A 25260-nucleotide genomic window follows, 5' to 3' on the forward strand; every position below is an offset into this window, starting at 1 on the left:
GGGAAGCCTGGCGTGCTGCAGTCTATGGGGTCGCAAAGAGCTGGACACAACTGAGTGACTAAACAACAACTGGGCGTTAAGAACTGTCCTCAGAAAAGAGAGAAATCCACGCCAACAAGATGATTCCTGTTCTTAAGGGCAAAAAACATACTAAATGCTATATTATAGTTGCAAACAAAGTACAATGTAAATACAGAAGACAGAGGGGTGGGAAGATCCATTTATGGAAGAGGGAATATCTGAACTGGGCTTCATACAAAGAATAGAATTGACCAGCATTCCAAGCAGAAGGCACAGCATAGGCCTGAAAGCATAAATGCTTTGGTTATATTTCTTACATAACCAGTAGCCAACTTTGACTCAGCAAACTCCCGAAAAAGTAGTTTGGAATCAATAGCTAGAGAGCCCTAGATACCAAGACAAAGAGTTTGACTTCATCCTGAACATTTAGGAGAAGAAAAGTAAAACAGAAATTTGTGTCAGGAATATTATTCTGACCATATGAAAGGAAACCAGAGTGGAGACTCCTGCAACACCTAAGAACCCTCTCAAGAAGGTTAAAGCAATGAGACCTCAGTTTAAGAGTAATCACAATTAACAGAGACAGATATAAACAATGGAGGAGGGTAGGTTAGAAGAGGGGGTAAGAATAGCTTATCAAACTATTTGGAAAAAATGCATGATTCATGAGGGGTTATGTCTTTATGATTTCCTTTCTCCTGAAGTTTCTGACAAAACAGGATTATTGGATAAATGTGACCAGGAACAAATTCATACAGGATATAAAAAGCTAGGAAAGTAAAGTTCATATGCCCAGTGACATGCAATCACATCCATTTATTTTCACGCTGTATGTTCAAGGACAGAAGAGACAAGTTTGCACACTATGCATGGCATACTTTTGTCCATGACTCTTTAATGAGTGACAGGAAGAAGAAAATTCATCAGAGGTGCCACAATCCTACTAGCAGAGTCCCTGGTTTTATGTGAGTCGGTTGATAGAGATAAGTGACAATCCTTCAGCAAACTACTTGCTTTCCAAGTAGCAAGTAGCAAACTATTTGCTTTTCCTGTTTGCTTTTTCACCCCGTCAACTCTATCTCAATTAGATTCTGAATCAAGTCAGTTCTTATCAAATAAGATTAAAAATCCAAACTAAAAATCAGACATCAAAAAGTAACTGCAGGGACTGAAACACAGGATTCTGAAAGCTATGCATCTGTGATAGATTAAACCACAAAATCACTTTTAATAAATATGTTCAATATAGTAAGATGAGGTGTCCCACTGATTGTGTTGATTACAGACTTGATATATAAAACCAAGGTAAATCTGACTAAGCTTTGGTACTAAAATAGCTGAGAATTTTCAGTCTCTCTCCTCTCTTATCTGGGAAAGAAACTGATTTTTTTGTTTTACATGTCTTGATCATGCCCACTCCCACACCCCTTTCAAAATCAAAACTAAATCCAAAAATTTGACACTGTTCTCTGTGATTATATCTTTAATGAACATCAGAGGCCTGGGAATAAACGTCATCTTTCCATTCATATCTGTTAACACTGGACTAGACAAGCAGGACTATAAGAAAGCTGAGAGCCGAAGAATTGATGCTTTTGAACTGTGGTGTTGGAGGAGACTCTTGAGAGTCCCTTGGACTGCAAGGAGATCCAACCAGTCCATCCTAAAGGAGATCAGTCCTGAGTGTTCATTGGAAGGACTGATGTTGAAGCTGAAGCTCCAATACTTTGGCCACCTGATGCAAAGAGCTGACTCATTGGAAAAGACCGTGATGCTGGGAAAGATTGAGGGCAGGAGGAGAAGGGGACGACAAGAGGATGAGATGGTTGGATGGCATCACCGGCTCAATGGACATGGGTTTGGGTGGACTCCGGGAGTTGGTGATGGACAGGGAGGCCTGGAGTGCTGCGATTCATGGGGTCGCAAAGAGTCAGACACAACTGAGCGACTGAACTTAACTGAACTGAGATAAGTAGAAAAAATAACAAAACGTAATCATATGTAACTGAATCTCATACTGGATAACATATATGCTATTATAGTCTCATACAAAGAATTTAAACACCCCAAAATCTCGACTATAATTTTTTCAAGAATTATTTTTCCAGTGGCAACTCATTCAAAATGACCATCTATATTACTACAAAGGTGTCAATTGCCATCCAAATGATCAACTAAATTATGATCTGAATAGTTTTTATGGAATATTTTATTAATGGGAGCAAATCAGCTTTGAAGAGTAGAAAAGCTTTGGTTCAATCATCTTTAGCACCATTATGCTAAACTAGAGGTAAACCTGAAAGGTCTGTATATTAAATTCCAAAGTTACTTTCTTAGAGAAACTTATATTGGGTCATAGTTTCATTATAAACTTCTTCCATTCTGTCTGCTTTTCAAACTCTCTTCTAATTCTTGGCTTGAAGTGTGTCTACTGATCAACCTGAAAACAAGTTAAAGATCTACAAACAAATCCATATTTAAAGTAAGCTTTCAAAAGTAACCTTTCATTAGCAAAAATAACTTTTAATTTGAAATATTAATAGCTACCTTTTAATTGTGTATTTTGGTAAGCTCCAGATTTTCTTTTGGTCATATAAATCATTCTCTGAAGCAAATCTCATTCTCTGAATCAATCATTCTGATTCATAGGAGGAAAAGTCAAACTATAGGGTGACTCCACCAAATTTTCTCATATAGTGTCACCTTTAAATATTCCCCTCTTCTATCTCAGCCAACTGTCTCAAGGATATTTTCTGTATTTGTATCAAGTTCTTAATTAAATGATAATAATGGATTTTAATCACTTAGCACAGTGCCTCACACAGAATAAACACTTAATATAAGTGAATAGCCATTATCTTCATTATAATTATTACTATTATTCAGAGGTTAGGAACTTCAGGTTCCTCCAAGTAGAAAATTATACAGAAGAAAATAGTCTTGCATTTTCAATGTTCAGTGAGTATATACTGCAAATTTAAACTAACATAGCAGTGTTAATCTTAATATCATAACTGATCAAAAGTCAACTTTAAAAAAAAATAAGTATCGTCACAATAAAATGCTACTGAAAATAATCAATACTAACAATCTAAAGTTGCAGTCTATGGATATGACTTCACATTAGTACATATCCTTTAGCACAACAATATTTTCCATACAGGTCTATCTATATTACTGTCAGTTCCTATAATAATAAAACAACAACAAAAAAAAAACAACTAATTGTGTATTATAATATAAACTCAAATATCACAACCTTTGTATTGCCTATACTCATGATGCGCAAGTGAAAAATATTTCCACGTAACACTTAGGTTAAAATTAATATTATAAATCCTTTAAAAAGAAAAGGAATCATAAATAGGTTGCATAAGACTCTAAATCCTTTGCTTCCTGACAGTTGAAAAGGCCTGCCAATGAGCAAAAAATCCAAAGAGAATAAAAGAAGAGCAAAATCTGCTAGAGTATCCAACAACGAAGAAAACACACACACACTTTAAAGGCTAAGTCCAGATCCCCAGATGACATGCCCCTGCCATTTTACTTTGCGATTAGCTTTTATCTTAAAATGATAAATAGTTCCGCTCTTTGGAGAAAATCTGTGTCAGATTTAATTACACTATAGAAAAGGAATACTCAAAAATAACAAAATGCCTCAGCATAAAAGAACCTTTAAAATTCCTATTGTCAGTTGATATTCATCCTAATACTTTTATCATAAAAAACATGACATGACATAAAAAAAAAAAAACATGACATAAAGTATCAGTATTAAGATTTTTTACTTACTTGTATGTTTCCAAATGTTTCATCAAAGGGGTTTTTTACTATCAAGGAAAGAAAAAGAGAGAACTGTTAGTATCATTTAAGAATCCCCCTAACCAAACCCTCAGAAATGCTAAAACGTAATCTGCTAAAACTGAACGTAAACATGCAAACAAAATATAAACAAACATGATAACAAAGGTTAGAGAACTAATTTTTCAGACTTACTATATTTACCATTCTATGATTTTGTTGTTTGTTCTATAATAATTAAGAGCAGGTGCTCTGGTCTCAGACTTGGTTCCAGTCCTAGCGCTATTGCTTGCTAGCAGAGTGACCTTGTACTACTATCTACTTGGCCACTCTAGGCTGTCGTTTCCCCTTCTATAAGGGAAGGATGCGATGACACCCACTCTATACAGGTGTTGGGAGTAAGTGAGATAGACCATATGAAATGCTCGATACAGTGTCACCTATGATCACTGCTATTAATGGCTTCCTTCATTTTGGCTCCTTAACCTGGTTTCTCTTCAAAATATAAAAGTCAGTCACTATTGGAGGAAACATGCAAGATGCTTTAAAGCTGAGTCATTTATTTATAATTCTTACTTCCAGTAATTAAAAGACAAACCTGCCTAGCCCTTGCTAACATCTGGGAAAGTGTCAAGAAACATACACACACATCAAAATAGCTAAGAATTAGGTCTCAATATTAAACAACTTGTTTCTAATAAATATTATAAAGACAGGATTTACCATTTTCCATCCAACCTCCCTACATCCATCCTTCCCCACAAGATTCAAACAAGTTTATGGCTGAATATCATATAGTACTTTTCTAGTTATTATTTAGAATCTCCTCCTTACCCTCTACTTTAAAATTATATGCAAAAATGTTCAAAGATTTCAGATACCTGGATCTCTGTAAGTCAGGACACAACTAAGACTAACTGAGCCTACAAAGTCGTTCACACTGACCAGGTTTCCTTTCTGAGGTGCTTTTCTATTTTTATTTGAGAAAACAGGAAGTCCCATAGGAACCAGGAACTACGTGATTCTAAGAAAGTTTATGTGTGAGACCAGTTTAAATAAAAAAATACAATTAAAAAAAGGGGAAAAACATAGTCTGTATCATCTTAAAAGGATTTGATAATGAATTTTCAGACAACATTTTTCTATAAAGCAATAGGGTTTTCATGCAGAGAAAAATTTTTTAAAAACAAAAGATCAAAAGTACTCAATAGGAAATAGGAGAATATAACTTAAAGATTAAATAAAATGTTAAGAATTAGAACATGCTTGGACTGAAAAGATCCTTTTTAATACACTAATTTTTATTAATGTAAAATTTGAATAATTTAAAATAAAGCCATATTTAGTTCAATATATTACCAAAAATGCTTTGTCAATCTACTTAAATTGATCAAATGATTCTAAAAAAACAAGTATTTTATTTGCTCTCTATAAGAATAATTCTAAAATATAGGTTTTAATGTTTATGAAGAAAAGCCATGAGAGGACCACTTTTGGACTGTTTATGCTTTTGTTTTTGTCAAGATTACTAAATGGAACTAGCTCTTCAAGTATCTCTATGAAAATATTACTGTAGATTGTGGATGTTCTCCCACTAGGTTGCTCTGCTATGACTTTCTCACAACAAGGGATCATGTGTATTTAGGTTTGTATGCTCAGAGTCAAGCATAGCATTGAACAGTTAGTGCCTGAAAAGTGCTATTTGAGCTGTCTAGACTAAATCTGCCCTTCTTTATTCAATGCTGTGTGTTAACATAGAAGCAAAGTGTTAAAATTTTGCAGAAAGCTGGAAAAGGGTATGGCTGAGCAACTGGGAAGGGAGATGTATAGAATGACAATGAGAAAGCCAAAGAGCAGAACAATAATTCTGTTGAAAAACACTGCTCTGCCATTTGTTTCTTTCTAGGTTTCGGCCTCTTATCTAACGCACTTAGCTAGCTGAGTGTATAACATACCTAAAAGGTCAACAACATACACACCTACTGCTAAAAAAAAATCAAAATGTTCCCTGACTTCCGTGAAAACTGTCACATACTAAGTTAACAGACAGACCTACTAAATTAACAAACAAAAGTAAACACAGTCTTGAGGTTAAGATTAGAAAGGAAACTCCATCTAAAAACATCAGTTTTAACAAACCAAAAGCATTTCTATGCATCTTTTATCCCCCCAAATCATTTCAGTATTTCTGAAACTACATCAGTACTTTTTCTCTCACCCACATTACCTATGATTATAGGTAATTCATCTATGATCATAGATGAATAAAAAACATACTGTTATCCCTAGTGAAAATATTCCTCCCTCCCCTGCTAATTAGGCCATTGTAGAGAAAAAACCATATTCTAAAAGCAATTTACAGGAAAAAAAAAATTGTCACCTCACTTTCTAGCCTCTTTTCTAAGGATGGAAACTGAGAGTAAATTATAGTTATTGCTTTGTTGTTGTTGTTGTTTACTTACTTAATCATGTCCGACTCTTTATGACTCTACAAACTGTAAGCCCTTCAAGCTCCTCTGTCCATGGGGTTTTCCAAGCAAGAATACTGGAGTGAGCTGCTATTTCCTTCTCTAGGGGCTCTTCCTGATCCAGGGATCGAACCTGCATCACCTGCATTGTCAGGTGGATTCTTTACCACTCAGCCACTAGGGAAGCCCTCTTATCGCTTATCCTAAAACTATGATAATAATAAGTTGGTATTTCAAACACTGTCCTCCTATATTCCCTACATCCCAAACAGCGTCCCATTACTGCTTTTTCTCAAATGCTTTTTCTCCTGTTGTGGCCATTTTTCCTTCATTTTTCTTGTTCAGATTATTTCAAACTTCAAATACACCAAACTTTTCTTTATAAATGTCCTTAAAATTTTGATTTCTCTTCTTTTGACTGTCCTAGCAAAAATCAAAGTCCTAAAAACATGTCTTTAATTATACTACTAGACTCTCCAAAATTGTTCAATGATTTCCCATCACATTTTGCTTCAGGGAACTAATTCAAATCTTGTGATACTTTCCCTACTTACTTACAAGACATACTGTTGACTCCCCTTCTCTAAACCTCTCTCTCTCACATAAATTTCAAAAATGTTACTAGTTTTACTGACCCTTTCTAACCAAGTGTAAACTTTTTCCATTCTCTTAGGGTGAGACCAAATTGTCAACCATTATGAATTCTCAGATAAAAAGGGAAAAAAATGAAGTCTACTTAGGTTTTTGTTTTTAGACATAATGCTTTTAGACACATTTTTTAGACAGTACAGTGTAAGCATAACTCTTATAGGCACTGGGAAACAAAAATTTCCTGTGACTCCCCTTATTGCAATATTCACTTTATTACAGTAAGTCTGGAATCAAACCCACAGTATCTCTGAGGCACACCTGTATTTGCAAAGCACATGTTTAACGTTAACCAAATGAACTGATGCTTTCCTCAGGAAGGCCCCATTTTGGTCATTCAATGGCACTAAAGGAAAAAAAAGTCTATGGTGACCAAAGTTCTTTCACAACACAGAAAGAAAGAAAAAGTTTATTCATTTAATAAATAAGTATTTCTTGTCTAGTTTGCGCTAGGCACTGGAAGTGTGGCCGTGAATAAAAAAAAAAAAGTATCTGCCCTCAAGGAGTTTATATTTTAGAAGGATTAGAAGAGACAATGAGCAAATGCACTTTTTACAATACATGTGAAATGGTTCTAAGCACTTTGGAAATAAAACCGTAGGAATGGCATTTGACATATGAGGGAACTTCTATACTGTTTTCCCTAATGCCTGTACCAATTTTTACATTCCCACCAACAGGGTACAAGAGCTCCCTTTTCTCCTCTTTCCTCAGACTGCACTGGAGTAGAAAGCTGAGAGAGCTGAGGGAACAAGCCACATGGATACCTGAAGGAAGAGGTTTACAAACAGAAACAAGTCCGCAGGCTGTGAAGCAGTAGCATGTCAGTCATATTACTCCTGGAAATAGAGCTGTGCGGATGAGAGAGCAAATAGCAAGAAATGAAGTCAAAGATTATCTAAGGGAATTAATAGGTAAGGTAATATAGGATTTTGAAGATTTTTTATCTATTAATCTGAGCAAGAAATCTCAGAGAATAGGAAGCATGCTACCTGGCTTATGCTTTAAAAGAAAGACACACATAATAAGTGACAGGTCACTCTCAGAATACTTTCCTCCTGCTTCCTCTACATCAGCAAAGACAGTTTCAGTTAGCCCCATTTTTCTGTTCTAAATAGTTGAAACTACTATAACCAGCCATATAAAAATATTCTGCCAGGAAGAACTGAACAGACATTTTTCTAAAGACATACAAATGGCCAAGGGGTATATGAAAACGTGCTCAACATCACTAACCATTAGGGGACTGGAAATCAAAACCACAGTGAGATATCACCTCATACCTGTTAAAATGGCTATCCTTAAAAAGACGAGATAAATTTGGTGAGAATGGGGAGAAAAGGGAACCTTTATACACTGTTGGTGGGAACGTAAATTGGTATAGTCTCTATGGAAAACAGTATAGAAGTTCCTCAAAAAAATTAAAAACAGAACTACCATATGATCAGCAAATCTCACTATGAGGTATACATCCAAGGGAAATGAAAACATGATCTCAAAGAGAGATCTGCACCCCTATATTCATCACAGCATTATTGATAATAGCCAAGATATGGGAACAACCTGTCATTGGGTGAATGGATAAAGATGACACAGTACGTATGTACAAATGGAGTATTATTCTGTCATGAGAAAGAAGGAAGTCCTGCCATTTGCAATAACATAGATGACCTTAAGGGCATTGTGCTAAGTGAAATAATTCAGATGAAGAAAGACAAATACGGTATGATATCACTTATCTGTGGAATCTAAAAAAAGCCAAACTCAGAGAAACAGAGAGTAGAGTGGTAGTTACCAGGGGATGGGCAGTGCGGGTAATGGGGGAAATACTGGTCAAAGGGTAAAGTTATAGTTGCAAGATTGGCAAATTCTGGGTATTTAATGTTCAGCACAGTGATTATAGCTAACAATACTGTAAAAAACTTGCAGGCTGCTAAGAGCAATAGATATTAAATGTTCTCACCACAAAAAAGAACCTGTGACAGGTTGGAGGTGGTGGCTAATGCTAAGGTGGTAATAATTTTGCAATACATAAATTTACCAAATTGACACTTCCACACCTTAAACTTACACGATGTTCTATGTCAATTATACCTGAGTAAAGGTGGGAAAAAATTTCTGCCAAAGAGGCTCTGCACTTTTTATCCTTCTGATCCTCTTAATGTTTTCCGTTCTCCTTCATTCTGTCTTTAAGGTCCAGTTTGAAGCTTTCCTACAGACACGAAGGATGCCCAACAACTGCAGTTTATCAGGAGCTTCCTCTTCTCAGAACCTCTACGTATTTACTCTCAGTATCCCTACTATCTTTTAATTTAACTATCAGTTTTTTGTTTCCACCAACGACAAGACTGCAACATCTCTACCTGCCTTGCAGATATTGTGTACTAATACATGGCGAAAGAAGAGCAGCCTAAAGGCACAGTGCCGCCTCCTCCAACAGCTTCCCTGATGCCAGAGAAGCACTACAATCCTGCTCACCTCCACAAGATTCCCCTTTGAATGAAAAGGAAGTAGTATTTCTTAAATTCTTGATATGTTCCAGGAACACTGGTGCCACACTTTTAGGAAGTAGCTTATTTCTCCTTATACCACTATTTTACAGCAGGTATTACCCCTATTTTATGGACAGAGAAACTGATGCATGAGGAGGTTAAATTGCTTCCTTCAGGTAAATGCTGTTTAAAGAGCTGGGATTCAAACTTAAGTCTGACTCCAAAGCCTACTTTCTTTTCAGAAAAGAAAAGGCAACTACAGAAAAGAAAATATTTGTTCTAGTCAGTTTACAGAAAACATTCTTCTCTAGAACTTTCAGATTTGGAATCATTAAACTTTAATCTCCTTATGTAATGCATGAAAATTGCCTAAAATGGGGATAAGGAGGAAAAGACACTGCTTTAGGGAAAATACACTGATGTCTCTTAAGATGATAAAAACTCTTCAAAACCAAGTTCTCTAAACTGTAGTCTAGGAAAAGATTTTCCACAATATATGAAAACATAAAGTATCCAACGACCACCATGGGCAGCACTGACCATTCCCTTTCTCTCTGCTGCCGCAGCACTTTGTTCTCAAGGCTGCTATAAAACTTACCATGAGGCATCTGCTTAAAAAAAAAAATCATAGTTTTCGGACTTAGAACCATATCACATCTAAATAATACTTTGGCTTCATCTGCTAATCTAAGATACTCACAAACATATATCAAGTGCCTACCTACTAGGTGCCAAGCATTATGCTTGTTGCAGCAGATTAAAAATATAAATATAAGCGCTGTCCTCAAGAAGTTCAGTCTGGAGGTCAGTAACTCTGCAGACATGCTCTTTCAAAGGTAAAGGCAGTCCCTTGTAATTCTAAAACTCTGACCTTAAGGCTAGGTTGTTAGTTTTTGGAAACTTCAAGTCATCTAGACAATTAAATTCAGCTGCTTAAATGACCAATTATCTCTCCGAGTTGTACCTAGTTGTAAACAGACATTCAAATTCTCAAATCCCATCTTCTGGCATTAATAGTTTAAACAGAGCATAATTATATGTGAAGAAGTGAGGGAGCTGGGGAGTGCAGGGTAGGTGGGAGGGCAAATGTTTCCAACAGCTGCAGAACACTGCACCTGTGTGGCAAGCACTTCTGCATTTCACTGCCAGCCAGACTGATCTAAAAATGGACATGGTGAACAAGGCCGTACATTCTTTTGCAACACAGCACTGTTGCCCATTTGTTCTCTGCGAGCTCACCTATTGTTTCATGGCTCTATTAAATATATGGTCATTTTAAAACTCAGGAACAGCTCATTTCAAATGTACCTAGTAAGTTGCTGTGAATATTGAGATTAAATCTGCAATCAAAATAGGCAGAATTTTATGGACAAGAACTGCCTACTATAAAATTTGCCTAAGGCAAACTCTTGTACCACTGTGTTCTACTCATAAATAACCTTTCCACATTAAGCCTACCTATCTATCTGGATTTACAGAGGTACAGATCTAGATTGGGATAATCAGTGAAAAAGACGAGAAGGGCAAAAACACAGATGCTTCTCCACTTTTCATATCTTATAAGACTCCCAACTTTTCACTTGCCCTATTCTGAGAGGCAATGATCCTATGCTACTTCCAAATAAGTTTTCTTAAAGAATAAGAAATGTACACGGTGACTCTATAAAATAAAAAGGGCTGTAAATGTGATTATCAAAGTACCAAGAATATAATGAAAACTGAAATAATGTATTCAGAGAAATAAAAGGTCAAAGTCATAATTAAACTGGCAATAGTCTTATTATTTGACTGATTCCCACTCTTCACCCCTATATGCTACAAATCATTATGGTATTTGAAAGTCTCACATTTGCTCACCATAAAAATGAAGACTCCCTTGGAAAAAATTGACAACAGACTATAATTAAAATTTTATTTAATCTTCATCCAAGCACTAGTGTTAGTCCCGCAGTTGTCTCTTGACTCTTTGGGACCCCATGGACTGGAGCCCATCAGGCTCCTCTGTCCATGTGATTCTCCAGACAAGAAATGGAGTGGGTGGCCATTTCCTTCTCCAGTCATCCAAGCACTAGTTTTACATTATAATTGTAACTCAAGTTTGGGATCTCTGTAACAAAAGCGGTAAGAAAGACTTTTAACTATAGACCGTTCAACAAGTATTAGTGGGGCATCTTTTATACGCCATGCTCTGAAAACATGTTGCTTACGGAGTAGTGAAGATAAGTGAGTATCTGTGATATAACAAATACCTTAGAATTTAGTATAGAGTACTTTAAGGATTCAGGAAGGGACAAATAATTTCTGTGTAAAGTACACCTGAGGTTTCAAAATAAACCAAAAGTTATAAAATGGAATGAACTACTAGAAAATGCAACATTAATGTACCTCAAAAAGATCATGCTGAGTGAAAAAGCCTCACAAAAGAGTATTCTATGAACCCACTTATACGAAGTTGTAGAATAAACAAAATAAATCTATGGTGAAAACAACAGAACAGTGACAGTGTATTGACGGCAGGAGGAAGAAGAGGTGAAGGTAACGTTCTAAATCTGCAGGGGTTTACGTTACACGGCTAGATGTGTTCCTTGAAACTCATCTGACGGTACATTAAAAATCTGTGCATTTGACTACATGCAAATTTTATCTAAAAAGAAAAAGAACCTCCACTCTTAATTACTAACATTCATGAAGTATGTAAGGGTGGAATATTCTAATATCTTCAATTTACTTAGATATATTTTTTAAAAACAACAGTGGATGGAAAGAATGATGAATAAGATACATAGTAAAGCAAATAAAGAAAATGTAAACCGTAGAATCTACAGTGCTCACAGCACAACCTTTCAAATTCCTGTTTGAAATGTTTCATAATAAAATACGAGGGGAGGAAAAGTATAAAAAAACAAAACAATAAGTATTTGTTAATGGTGGTTGTTGTTTAGTTGCTAAGTCATATTCAGCTCTTTCAAAACCCTGTGGACTGTAGCCCACAAGGCTCCTCTGTCCATGGGATTCTCTAGGCAAGAATACTGGAGTGGGTAGGCATTTCCTTCTCCAGGAGATGTTCCCGACCGAAAGATCGAACTCCCGTCTTCTGCATTGGCAGGCAGATTCTTTACCACTGAGCCACCAGGGAAGCCCCATTCATTAATGGTGCTAAAATCCTACCAGAGAACTGGTAAAACACCACTTCAATTCCTAAATACATTAGGTTAAAACCCCAATTATAATAGCTGCAGCTTATTGTACAAGAAAAAAAAAATTTTTTTTTCCTTCCAAGTTAAATTCTTAACAAACTAAAAACTGAAAAGTTCCTCTTATGCAAAAAACTAGAAGACTTACTGGAATGTAAGAGTTTTTTTGTTTTGTTTTAGAAAGACCTGGCTACTATAGTCTTATTTTTACAAATTCATGTAATTTACATTTACAGATAAGATTTTATCCTATTTTACTAAAATAGTGTGAGAAATAGGGAAGTAGCAAAATGTAGGAGTTTGTGTCTAGTAACTTTCAAAAAGTAAATGTTTACAAATATTCAAAACTATTTTCTAATAAATTTAATCTCCTGAACTGGAGGTAGTTCAGCTACCAATGATTTTACAAAACTGGCTTCATTTACCTAAAATAATTACAAATTAGAAAATTAGATCACTAGCACATGAAAATATTACACATTCATTCTAAAAATTAACTCTGATATTTTAATAGAGTATCCATAACTTAAAGAAGAATATGAGTTACTGATTACTGAACCTGACTAGCAAATAAAATTGAAGTTCCCACTCAAAAAATGTTTAATCCAAAAGAAGACTCAGACTTACAGAAAATGCCAACAGCTTACTCTAAAATAAAACACAAACACGAATTTTTCCCCACCCCAGCACCTGGTCTCAGAGGTTCAAAACCAAAGAGAAACAATCAGGCTACTGCCACCATCTAGTTTTGTCAGCTAAAGACACTTCTGTAGTTCACCCAATGTTGGGAAGAAAGGCCATAGAAGAACATGCAAATAAAGACAATATATCTATTTAAATTATGGAACTTTATCTTACTATACTGCTTAAGGTTCAAAAGTTTTGAGTGATCTGCTTTTTCAGTACTTTCATAGTCTCTTCTTGAAAACTATTTTGCATATATGCCAGTTAAAGAATTATGCTACTGCATGGTGACAAATGAACAGAAAAATAAAAGTCAACCTACAAAGGTTAGAAACAAACCTATAAATAACAGCAAGCATCTGTGCAACAGATATCTTGGCACCCAAAGGAATTTATGTTAATACAATACTGTAATTTATTAAACATGGTGACAGCTCACTGTATTAAGAGATTTTAAACATTAACTGTTATACACTAGAGACTGGTTGTAACACTTCCTCAAGGTTTATGTTGCCAAGAATACAAAAGAAACTGTTCTAAAAGAATATTGCTAAAAGAGAATTTAGAAATCCAAACAGAATCTGTGATACACTGTACAACTCATCTTCAGCACACTGCAATAAAACAACATGCACTTCCCATACAATTAAATTCATGAGATTTTCCTTCTACTTAGGGTTTCCCTTGTGACTCGGTACAGAATCTGCCTGCAATGCAGGAGACCCAGGTTTGATCCCTGGGTTGGGAAGATCCCCTGGAGAAGGAAACGGCAACCCACTCCAGTATTACTGCCTGGAGAACCCCATGGACAGAGGAGCCTGCTGGAGTCCATGGTGTTGCAAAGAGTCGGACACTGAGCGACTAACACTTTCCTTCTACTTAGTAACATTCTCAGTCACAATGCATGGTTAGTTTTGAGCAGCAAGGAGACATTATTCAAATAAGAAAGCTGGAGAAAGAAAAGCTGCAGTGCAATGAAAAAGTGAACAAAACTGAAAAAAACAAAAAACAGTTCTTATTCCACGCATTAAACAGAGACCAGGCAAAGGGGCACTATGTGCAAAGACAAAGCATAGAGATTAAAGCATGACCAAAACTAACATATAAACTGAACTTGGAGCTAACAGGAAAAAAAAACCAAAAAACAAAACCCCTCAACACCGAATGTATGAGCAGTGTGCTCAAACGTTATATCTTGTCTTTTAGCTCTGGAAGAAAGCAGATGAAATTGAAGTCATTCGGCAAATAGAGGAATTTAAATATGTCATCACTAGGTCAAAAAAAAAAAAAAAGGAAAAAACATTCGATAAAATGTAAGCAGTTTTGACATGGTAAAATAGTCGAAGAAACTTTTTTGTTGGTAAAAATATATGAAACCTTGAGAGTAAAACTCATGCTTGAACAGAAAGTACAACATATGCTGGACTCATCAGATTTTCACCTAATGTCTACTTTTAACTTTTACTTGTAGTAGAGAGAGAATACGAATAAATACTTGTGAACATGAACAACCACTTAGGAAAAAAAAATAAAGCATGCAATTCCCAACAACCAATCTACCCTGATACAGTCAAAACACATGTGCTCTAGACAAAGCCTGAGATGGGAGATAGGACACTGCCATTCCCTCAGCTGCTCTCAGTTTCCATGTGGCTCTCATGACTAGGAATACTTTAAGCACTGAGTATGATTTTAATGTTTAAAGATGTACTATGAAAAAAAAAAAGATGTACTATGGACCTTAGAGCTCCACCAAGTACTAAAACACTTCATTCTTACACTAGATGAAAACAACAAAAAACACAAACAAAACTGGCCTTTTAGAGAAACCACACAGCAGCCTCTAGATCTAGAGGACTTATCAGTGGCATTTCTGAACACACTTAAATTCTGCTAATTTATGCTCTGACTTCAAAAAACCTAACTTTATAGGGCTACTATATACTAGAGTTGAAAATTCAAACTTGTCAGTAACAAAACAGTTTTCTGAACCAAGTAAATAAAACTAATGCTCTCATACTCATTTAGTAAACATTTCAAGGCATCTTAAAATTCCCAAATTATGACCAATTCTAAGCTTACTTCCCCACATACTATCTCTTATTCGTTCAATTGTCTTCAACGAATATTTCTGAGCAATCAAAAAACCAGATGCTAAGGAATACAAAGATGAAAATTCATAGTACCTTCCTCAGAACAGCTTACAGTGCAGTGATTCTCACTACCTTGGAGGGTCAGAGACCCTTGAGAAATTGCCAAAATCTGTGGACCCTATCCCAAGAAAAATGAATACACATTCAAAATTTGCATCTAATTTCAAGGAGTTTACCTGGAGTCCACTGATGGCTTCTTTAAGGTTCAGCGACCACAGGGGGTTAAGAACTCCTGGTCTAGTAGAATATAAAACTTTTGGGGGAGGGGGAGCTGGTGAAGATAATTTCGAATGAAATCCAGGTAGACAGTACTGTACAAGGACAAAGATCCCAATGCCGGAAATCAAATTCTCTGTACTGAAATCTTGGTTCTACTACTTACTAACTTTAGACAAGTTTCTTAACCTCCCTAAGCCCCAGTTCCCAGTTTCCTAATCTAAAGGGAATGATAACACCACCTGGTTCTCAGGATTGTTTTAAGAAGTGAAATAACTGCATGCAGTAGAGACCCAGAGTTCCTTGAGCTGAACTGATTCCTAAAGTCTTTACAGTCAAAGTCCAGAAATGCTGAGTAAACCTCCAGTTTAACACTCTTGAGAGACGAACTAAAACATCTTCTCCCAAATCCTACTTTCCAAAGCAGCCAGTGACTTCTAAAAGTACTTTAAAACTCTAAGGTGATTGTATAAGACAAAAATGTTGACTTTTTTCATCTGCTTTTATTCATTCAGTGGAAACTTCCTTCCCTTAGAATCAAAATTTATTAACAAAAATAGGCCCCGTCCCCCAAAAAGTATGGCAACAAATCTGTAATAAACTGGTAGGAAGAAAGTCTTATAAATTAAAGCACAAGATTACATATATATATTCACATTCATGTTATGTCTGTTCTAGTAAGCAAACTGACTGGCCAGAATTTTTATTTACTACTTTAAGCTGTTTCTCACCCCCACAAATGTATACTCTACAAGCTTTAATCTTGCTTTAAAACATCAAAATCCATATCACCATGTATTTACAAAATCCATTACAAAATTACCAAAAAAGAATTTTAAAGAAAGGAGGCATTTGCTTAAAATAAATAAAATTAAATAAGCAATCTAAACCAACCCCCTCCCCACACACACACAAAAAAGACATTACTTTGCCAACAAAGGTCCATCTAGTCAAAGCTATGGTTTTTCCAGTAGTCATGAATGGATAATGAGACCTGAACCATAAAGAAAGCTGAGCGCTGAAGAATTGATGCTTTTGAACTGTGGTGTTGGAGAAGACTCTTGAGAGTCCCTTGGACTGCAAGGGTAAAGATTAAACTAGTCAATCATAAAAGAAATCAATCCTGACTGAATATTCATTGGAAGGACTGATGCTGAAGCTCCAATACTTTGGCCACCTGGAGTGAAGAACTGACCCATTGGAAAAGAACCTGCTGCTGGGAAAGACTGAAAGCAGAAGAAGGGGACGACAGAGGATGAGATGGTTGGATAGCATCACCAACTCGATGGACATGAGTTTGAGCAAGCTCCAGGAGTTGGTGATGGACAGGGAAGCCTGGTGTGCTGCAGTCCATGGAGTCACAATGAGTCAGACACGACCGAGTGACTGCAGTGACTGAAACAAACCCAACAGAAGGTTGTACCATTATCTTTTAAAATGTATGTGGACTAATATTCTGCCCACAATAAAATTTAGGCAACGACCCTACATCATTCTATTTCTCTCATTTTCTAGCTCAAGTATTACAGAATTTTCTTATAAAGGCACTAAATATTTTCAAACTAACTGAGTGGTATCTTTATTCTTTTTCCTTCTTGGGTGACACAATATTAATTTATAACTTTAATATATTAATTTCAACCTATTAAAATTATTAAATGCAAATTACAGGCCTTCTTTGGTGGCGCCGTGGGCGAGCGTCACCTGCCAGTGCAGGGGGACAGAGGGTTTGACCCCGGGTCTGGGAGGGTCCCACACGCCGAGGAGCACCGAGCCCAGGCCCCAGGACGGCTGAGCCTGTGCTCCAGCGCCTGGGAGGCGCCAGCTGCTGAGCCGTGTGCCGGACTCCTGAGGCCTGCGTGCTCTGCGCCAGGGCTCTGCAGCAAGAGAAGGCGCTGCAGTGAGAAGCCCGGGCGCCGCCATTAGGACCAGGCCCCACCTGTCACAACTGGAGAAAACCCACACACAGCAATCCAGTGCAGCCAAAAATAATTTGTTAATCTAAAATTACAAATTACATTTTTACAATTTAAATAAAATTTTCCTCAAGTAATGCTTACTTCTGAAATCATGTCATTTAGATGAATGAAAAAAAACTCTTCACACTGAAAGGCAGTGAGGTAAAATGAAAAAGAAAAATCTCTGGAGCAAGGAATACGCGCTTCAAAATTTATGACTTGGGACCTTCGGCAAGTCACCCTCTTTGAGACTTTATCTAGCAAACTAACATAAAATGGGATGGTTTGTGACTATACTTAGCAATGTGGGGAGAAAAGAGACTAATAAATCTTACTTTTTTCATTTTTTTCCCAATCCTAGCGTGAAATTAAAAAAAATAGAAGGCACTCAGTTTACAAAATGACACAATACACCACTACTCCACTCCTCACTTGTCTCTGCCCTGGAGCTACTGGGAAGAAATGACAGAGTCCTCAGAAACTCTTAAGTTAGAAAGAGACAAAACAGAAGACCCCCAAGGCAAGGCTTTCTGCCCAAAGCCTCCTCACCTGAATTTTATACTAAATGCCCAAAATTTCACTGATCAGAGAGAGAATTTGGGTTAATAAAGATCTTGTATTTAAATCCGAATCACCTCTGAGAAGATTAAAGGGATTTTACCAGTTGAAAGTTGGCAAGCTAGTCATTCATTTAAATATTACAACTGATTTCCCATTATTCACTATGATTGCCTTGAAAACAAATTCTAAAATATAACCAGTGTATATAATTTCTTTATAGCATGTTTTAAGCAATGTTTCTTTACAAGTTAAAGGATTTCATTTACATCAAGATGTTCAGATCCCCAAGGTAGTATTTTTAGTATTCACACACTAAGAAAATATGACAAAATTCTATCATGAATATGTAATTTTTTATATTCTAATCATGGTAGTACTGATACATAGTTAAAAATAACAGCACAATATGAGAAGGCAAATCCTCCATTAGGTCATCAGACAATACCTTGTAACGGGTGGTGTTCCCACGTGTTCTCGGCCCATTAAGTTGGGAACTACTGACCTAACTTCCAACTGAAAAATGGAGGCAACCCAGCTACAACACTTATAAGAAGGAAGGATGATTCAGAGAACAGGATTAAGTTCTGATTCCATACTGGCTCAGTTCTCACTAAAGATCATCACATTATCAAATTTTATCAAAATCATATTTTTATTATCAGAATTCTATAATATTGTGAATTCATTCAAATGAATTTCTCTTATCATTTAGGTGAAAGTAGTTGAACTCAGAAAATCAGAGTTGCAATGTTAAAAGGGAAAGAGGGAATGTGAGAGAAATGCAATATAGTACAATAGTTAGGGGGTGAGCTTTCGATTCATACTGCCACAGTTCAACCAACAACCTAACTCCTTAACTCCTCTCTCTGACCTGCAATCTTGGACTAAGTGATTAGCCTAGTCTTCCATTACAAATTCTTCATTTGTCAAAATATGTAAACAAACTGCTTAAGATTTAAATGCTTAAGTGTAAACATTTATGTTTATACTTGCCTAGCACCCAATAAGTGGACCTACTATTTATTACAGGACATTATGCTACATGAAATCAGTCAAACAAAGACAAATTCTGTATGATCTTACTTGTATGTGGAATCTAAAACAAAACAAAACAAAACTTATAGACACTGAACAGACTCATGGCAGCCAGAGGTGGGGGTAGGGAGGTGGGAGAAATGGGTGAAGGTGATCCAAAGGTACAAGTTTCCAGTTATAAGTCCTGGGGATGTCATGGACAGTGTGGTGACTATAGCTGATAGTATTACACTATATACTGAAAGCAGCTAAGATAGTCACTCCTAAAAGTTCTCATCACAAGAAAAAAATTGTAACTATATATGGTGATGGATGTTAACTAAACTTAGTGATTATCACTTCACAAAACATACATACATCAAATCATTATGTATTAATAGCATACCTTTAATACACTGTCAATTATATCTCAATTTAAAAAAAAAAAAAGGAAAAATGTGAAGTACTGAGCACTTAGATGTTTAACCAAGATCATAGCAGAATAGCAAGAAGCTTAGGCCAGCATAAGAACAGGAATGAAGAGACAGAAAAGAAAACACAAAAAAACAAAAATAAACTCGCTGTCTCCTAATGCAACCCCCACGGAACATGCCCATATTCTAAGGATCTAAAACTTATACCAATACTGAAGGAAAGTTATGACCAACCTAGACAGCATATTAAAAAGCAGAGACATTATTTTGCCAATAAAGGTCCGTCTAGTCAAGGCTATGGTTTTTCCAGTGGTCATGTATGGATGTGAGAGTTGCACTATAAAGAAAGCTGAGTGCCGAAGAATTGATGCTTTTGAACTGTGGTGTTGGAGAAGACTCTTGTGAGTCCCTTGGACTGCAAGGAGATCCAACCAGTCCATCCTAAAGGAAATCAGTCCTCAGTGTTCATTGGAAGGACTGATGTTGAAGCTGAAACTCCAATACTTTGGCCACCTGATGCGAAGAGCTGACTCACTGGAAAAGACCCTGATGCTGGGAAAGATTGAAGGCAGGAGAAGGGGACAACAGAGGATAGGATGGTTGGATGGCATCACCGACTCAATGGACATGGGTTTCAGTAGACTCTGGCAGTTGGTCATGGATATGCAGGCCTGGTGTGCTGTGGTTCATAGGGTCACAAAGAGTCAGACACGACTGAGAGACTGAACTGAACTAATACCCATGCTATAACAGGATATATACTTTTTATGTACAATATTATATAGTTGATGTACAATACTATATAAGTTACAGGTATACAATATAGTAATTCACAATTTTTAAAGGTTACACTCCATTTATAGCTATTATAAAGCACTGGCTATGTTCCCTGTGCTGTACAATATGACCCTGTGGCTTATTTTATAACAATTTGTACCTCTTAATCCCTTACCTCTCTGTCACTCCTCTCCCCTTTCCTCTCCCTACCTCTCCCGAGGTAACCATTAGTTTGCTCACTGTATTTGTGAGTCTGTTTCTTTTTTCTTATCTTCACTAGTTTGTTGTATTTTTTTTTAGATTCCACATATAAGAGATATCATAGAATTGCCCTTCTCTGACTTATTTCACTTAGCATAATACCCTCCAAGTCCATTCATGCTGTTGCAAGAGGCAAAACTTCATTACTTTTTTTTATGCCTGAGTAGAATTCCACTGTGTGTGTGTGCGTCTGTGTATACACACATCTTTATCCACTCATCTGTCATGGACACTCAGGCTGCGTATCTTGGCAACTGTAAATAAAGCTGCTATGAACACTGGAGTGTATGTATCTTTTTGAATTAGTTTTGTAAAATGATGTGGTTTTAAATAACTTTCTATGGGCTAGCCTGGGAACTTAAAACAATGTAGTTAGACATGTTTGAAGTTTAAACAACTATTTTACACATGATATGGAAGACAACCATTCAAAAATCATAGACTGTCCATTTTTCCTTCTAGAAGCAAACAGCTTGTCTTTATGAGCAAACATTAAGTATTCAAATTCATTAAATGTTAAGTATAAATTCACCATAAAATAACACCATGCAAAAGAACTGAGATGTTTTACAGATCAAAGAGCGTGATGAATAAGACCACCCCTAATCTTTCTCAGTTTAGTTTTAAGGTCAAGAAGCAACAGTTAGAACCAGATATGGAACAACACACTGGTTCCAAACTGGGAAAGGAGTACATCAAGGCTGTATTCTGTCACCCTGCTTATTTAACTTATATGCAGAGTACATCATGCGAAATGCCAGGCTGGATGAAGCACAAGCTGCAATCAACATTACTGGGAGAAATATCAATAACCTCAGATATGCAGATGACACCACCCTTATGGCAGAAAGCAAAGAAGAACTAAAGAGCCTCTTGATGAAAGTGAAAGAAGAGTGTGAAAAAAGCTGGCTAAAAACTCAACATTCAAAAAACTAAGATCATGGCATCTGGTCCCATCACTTCATGGCAAACAGGTGGGGAAACAATGGAAACAGTGACAAACTTTATTTTCTTGGGCTCCCAAATCACTGCAGATGGTGACTGCAGTCATGAAATTAAAAGACGCTTGCTCCTTGAAAGAAAAGTTATGAAAAACCAAGACAGCATATTAAAAAGCGGAGATATTACTTTGCCAATAAAGGTCCATCTGCTCAAAGCTACGGTTTTTCCAGTAGTTATGTACGGATGTGAGAGTTGGACCATAAAGAAAGCTGAGTGCCGAAGAATTGGTGCTTTTGAACTGTGGTGTTGGAGAAGACTCTTGAGAGTCCCTTGGACTGCAAGGAGATCCAAGCAGTCCATCCTAAAGGAAATCAGTCCTGAATATTCATTGGAAGGACTGATGTTGAAGCTGAAACCCCAATACTTTGGCCGTCTGATGAGAAAAACTGACTCACTGGAAATGACTCTGAATGCTGGGAAGGACTGAAGGCAGCAGGAGAAGGGAAAACACATGATGAGATGGCTGGATGGCACCACTGACTCGATGGACATGAGCTAAGAACAAGCTTCGGGAGTTGTTGATGGACAGGGAAGCCTGATGTGCTGCAGTCCACGGGGTCCCAAAGAGTTGGACACAACTGAACGACTGAACTGACTGACTGAAATTTTTCTCAAAGTAAACTACTAAAACCTATAAATTTTTTTTACCACAACAAAAGTTTTATTAGTTATTTCTATTCTCATTTTTCTCAACAGTAGCTGACTTTTTCCTTATCTTCCAAAACAGTCATGTGCCAGAATCAAAACGTCATTCTTTCATCCTACATGTCTAGTGTGAAGAGCTACACAAAGCAGTTTACAACAGGAAATGGTGAAAAGAATATAAAGAATATTCCCCATAAGAAATATAAGGAAGAATTTAGGGGATACCTCTTCCATCTTAGGTTAAACTAAAATGCTCTGTATTTATACTTTAAAATAAGGATTAATTAAATCAAGTCACTGCAGTGAATAAAAAATGACAGAGCAGTAAAAGAACTGAATCTCACTCACCAACCTGCCTTAGGTAAATGACTATGCTTTACAACAGTGCAATACAGTGAAATGGACAAGGATTTTAGAGTCAGACTTGGTTTTAAATCCCTGCTGTCCTACTTGTTTGACCTTAGACTTTAAATTAATATCTCTTATACCTCATTGTATTTACAAAATGAGACAACAAAACCTACATCATGAAGTTATTATAAAGATTAAGTGAAAATATTATAGAGAACACAATGCAAGACATATCGTAAGATTCAAAAATTAGCAGCTATTAGATTTTATTAAACCAACAATATGATTCCATAACTCAGGGCGGTCTAGACCTGTGCTATTCTACACAGCAGCCACTAACCACTTGTGCCACTGACCACTTGAAATTTAGCTAGTTTGAATTGAGACAGTCTGTGAGTATAAAATTGGCTATTAGTACCGTATATTCTTATATAGAAAGAATGCAAAATATCTCAATAATTTTTAAACTGATTACTTTGAAATGATAATATTCTACATTACAAGATTAAGTAAACCTGTCTTACATCTTAATGTTGCTACCAGAAAAACTAAGATTACATATATGGCTTATACTATGTTTCTATGAGACAGTTCTGGTCTAAAACCATATCTCTGATACAGTGTCAAATGTAAAATGGGATGAAAATTTCATTATGTTCTACATATGAACTAACTAGGAGACTAAAGATCCTAATGCAGTTTAAATTCCTTATTAAATCAGCATGATATTAATGCTTATCAAATTCATTTTATTATTTTATACCCCCCAATCTCTTGATTACTCCCTGTTCAATCTACTGCCTAATCATAGGGGCACACCTCATCTTCCCACTTTAGCAGTAACAGTACTCACGGTATCCTATCTTACAAACTAGCTGAAGAACAGCATGTGACAAGCCATTCTTCTCTACCAGCTGCAAGTACTGTCTGTTCTTCAGATAATGTTAACAGAAGCTTACTCTAAGACCCATCTATATTTCTAAGAGACGTTTTTCTGTTTCAAATTCACTACTATATTTTGGATTAAAGCAATGTATCGCATCTTTCCTATCAGCAAATCTAACTTCTAACGGTCAAGGAGGCTAAAATCTAGTTTCAAACTGTATTTCATAACCTATAAAATATAAATGTAAAGATAAGAAGGAGCTTCCCTGATGGTGGCAGAAAGCAAAAAGGAACTAAAGAGCCTTTTGATGAGGATGAAAGAGGAAAGTGAAAAAGCTGGCTTAAAACTCAACATTCAAAAAACAAGATCATGGCACCCAGTCCAATCACTTCATGGAAACAGATGGGGAAAAGTGGAAACAGTGACAGATTTTATTTTCTTGGGCTCCAAAATCACGGCGGACAGTTGATTGAGGCCACAAAAGACGCTTGCTCCTTGGAAGAAAAGCTATGACCAACCTAGACAGCATATTAAAAAGCAGAGACATCATTTTGCTGAAAAAGTACATATATTCAAAGCTATGGTTTTTCCAGTAGTCATTTATGGATTTGAGAGTTGATGCTTTCGAACTGTGATATTGGAGAAGACTCAAGAGAGTCCCTTGGGGGAGGCGGGAGGGGAGATTGGGATGGGGAACACATGTAAATCCATGGCTGATTCATGTCAATGTATGGCAAAACCCACAAAATTGTAAAGTAATTAGCCTTCAACTAATAAAAATAAATGAAAAAAAAAAAGAGTCCCTTGGACAGCAAGGAGTTCAAACCAGTCAATCCTAAAGGAAATCAACCCCGAATATTCACTGGAAAGACTGATGCTAAAGCTCCAATACTCTGGGTCACTTGATGCAAAGAGCGGACTCATTGGAAAAGACCCTGATATTTGGAAAGATTGAAGGCAAAAGGAGAAGAGGGTGACAGAATGACATGGTTGGATGGCATCAATAACTCAATGGACATGAGTCTGAGCAAACTTTGGGAGACAGTGAAGGACAGGGAAGTCTGGCGTGCTGTAGTTCACGTAGTCGAAGAGTTGGACATGACTTGGCAACCGAACACAACAAAGATAAGAAAATTCTTTTTCAGCACCTAGAGATAAGGCACTACTTACGCAGTATAGAAAGATGACTCCTTTTATCTACTCGGACAGTTTAAGAGACAGCTTAAAAAAATTCCGATAGGAGCTATAAAATTAACCAACTCTTCTATTACTTATTAACATCATAATAGGACATGTCATAGTGCTGAACACAGGCTGCCTAAACTACTATTGCTGGGAAATTCTAACTTATGATATTAAAAATAACAGGAGAGGATGGGACAAATTAAGAAAGCAGTGTTGACATACAGACTGCCGTGTGTAAAATCGACGGCTACTGGGAAGCTGCTGTGTAACACAGGAAGCCCAGCCTGGTGCTCTGTGACGATCTCGAGGGGTGGGATGAGGGCTCAAAATTTCTCTTCTCACACACACACACAGACACACACACACACACACACACACACAGAGTTATGACTGACTCGTGCTGTTATATGGAGGAAACCAACACAACCTTCCAATTAAAAATTAAAAAAAATAAATGTAAAAATAACATAGTTATACATCACTTCTAATTTCTAGAAAGCATTTCCATA

The 25260-nt window shown here is 36.6% G+C and overlaps 1 protein-coding gene across 1 annotated transcript in view; it reads right to left on the reverse strand.

Annotated features, from left to right (window-relative positions):
* LEMD3 (LEM domain containing 3) overlaps positions 1-25260 on the reverse strand; it is a 69697-nt gene that overhangs the window by 32359 nt on the left and 12078 nt on the right. The window contains exon 2 of the mRNA XM_043887993.1: positions 3814-3851. Within this exon, the coding sequence (XP_043743928.1) occupies positions 3814-3851 (38 nt within the window). The remainder of the gene's footprint in view (positions 1-3813; positions 3852-25260) is intronic.

This window comes from Cervus elaphus, chromosome 3, assembly GCF_910594005.1.
Source record: "Cervus elaphus chromosome 3, mCerEla1.1, whole genome shotgun sequence".
In the NCBI taxonomy this organism is placed as follows: Eukaryota; Metazoa; Chordata; class Mammalia; order Artiodactyla; family Cervidae; genus Cervus; species Cervus elaphus.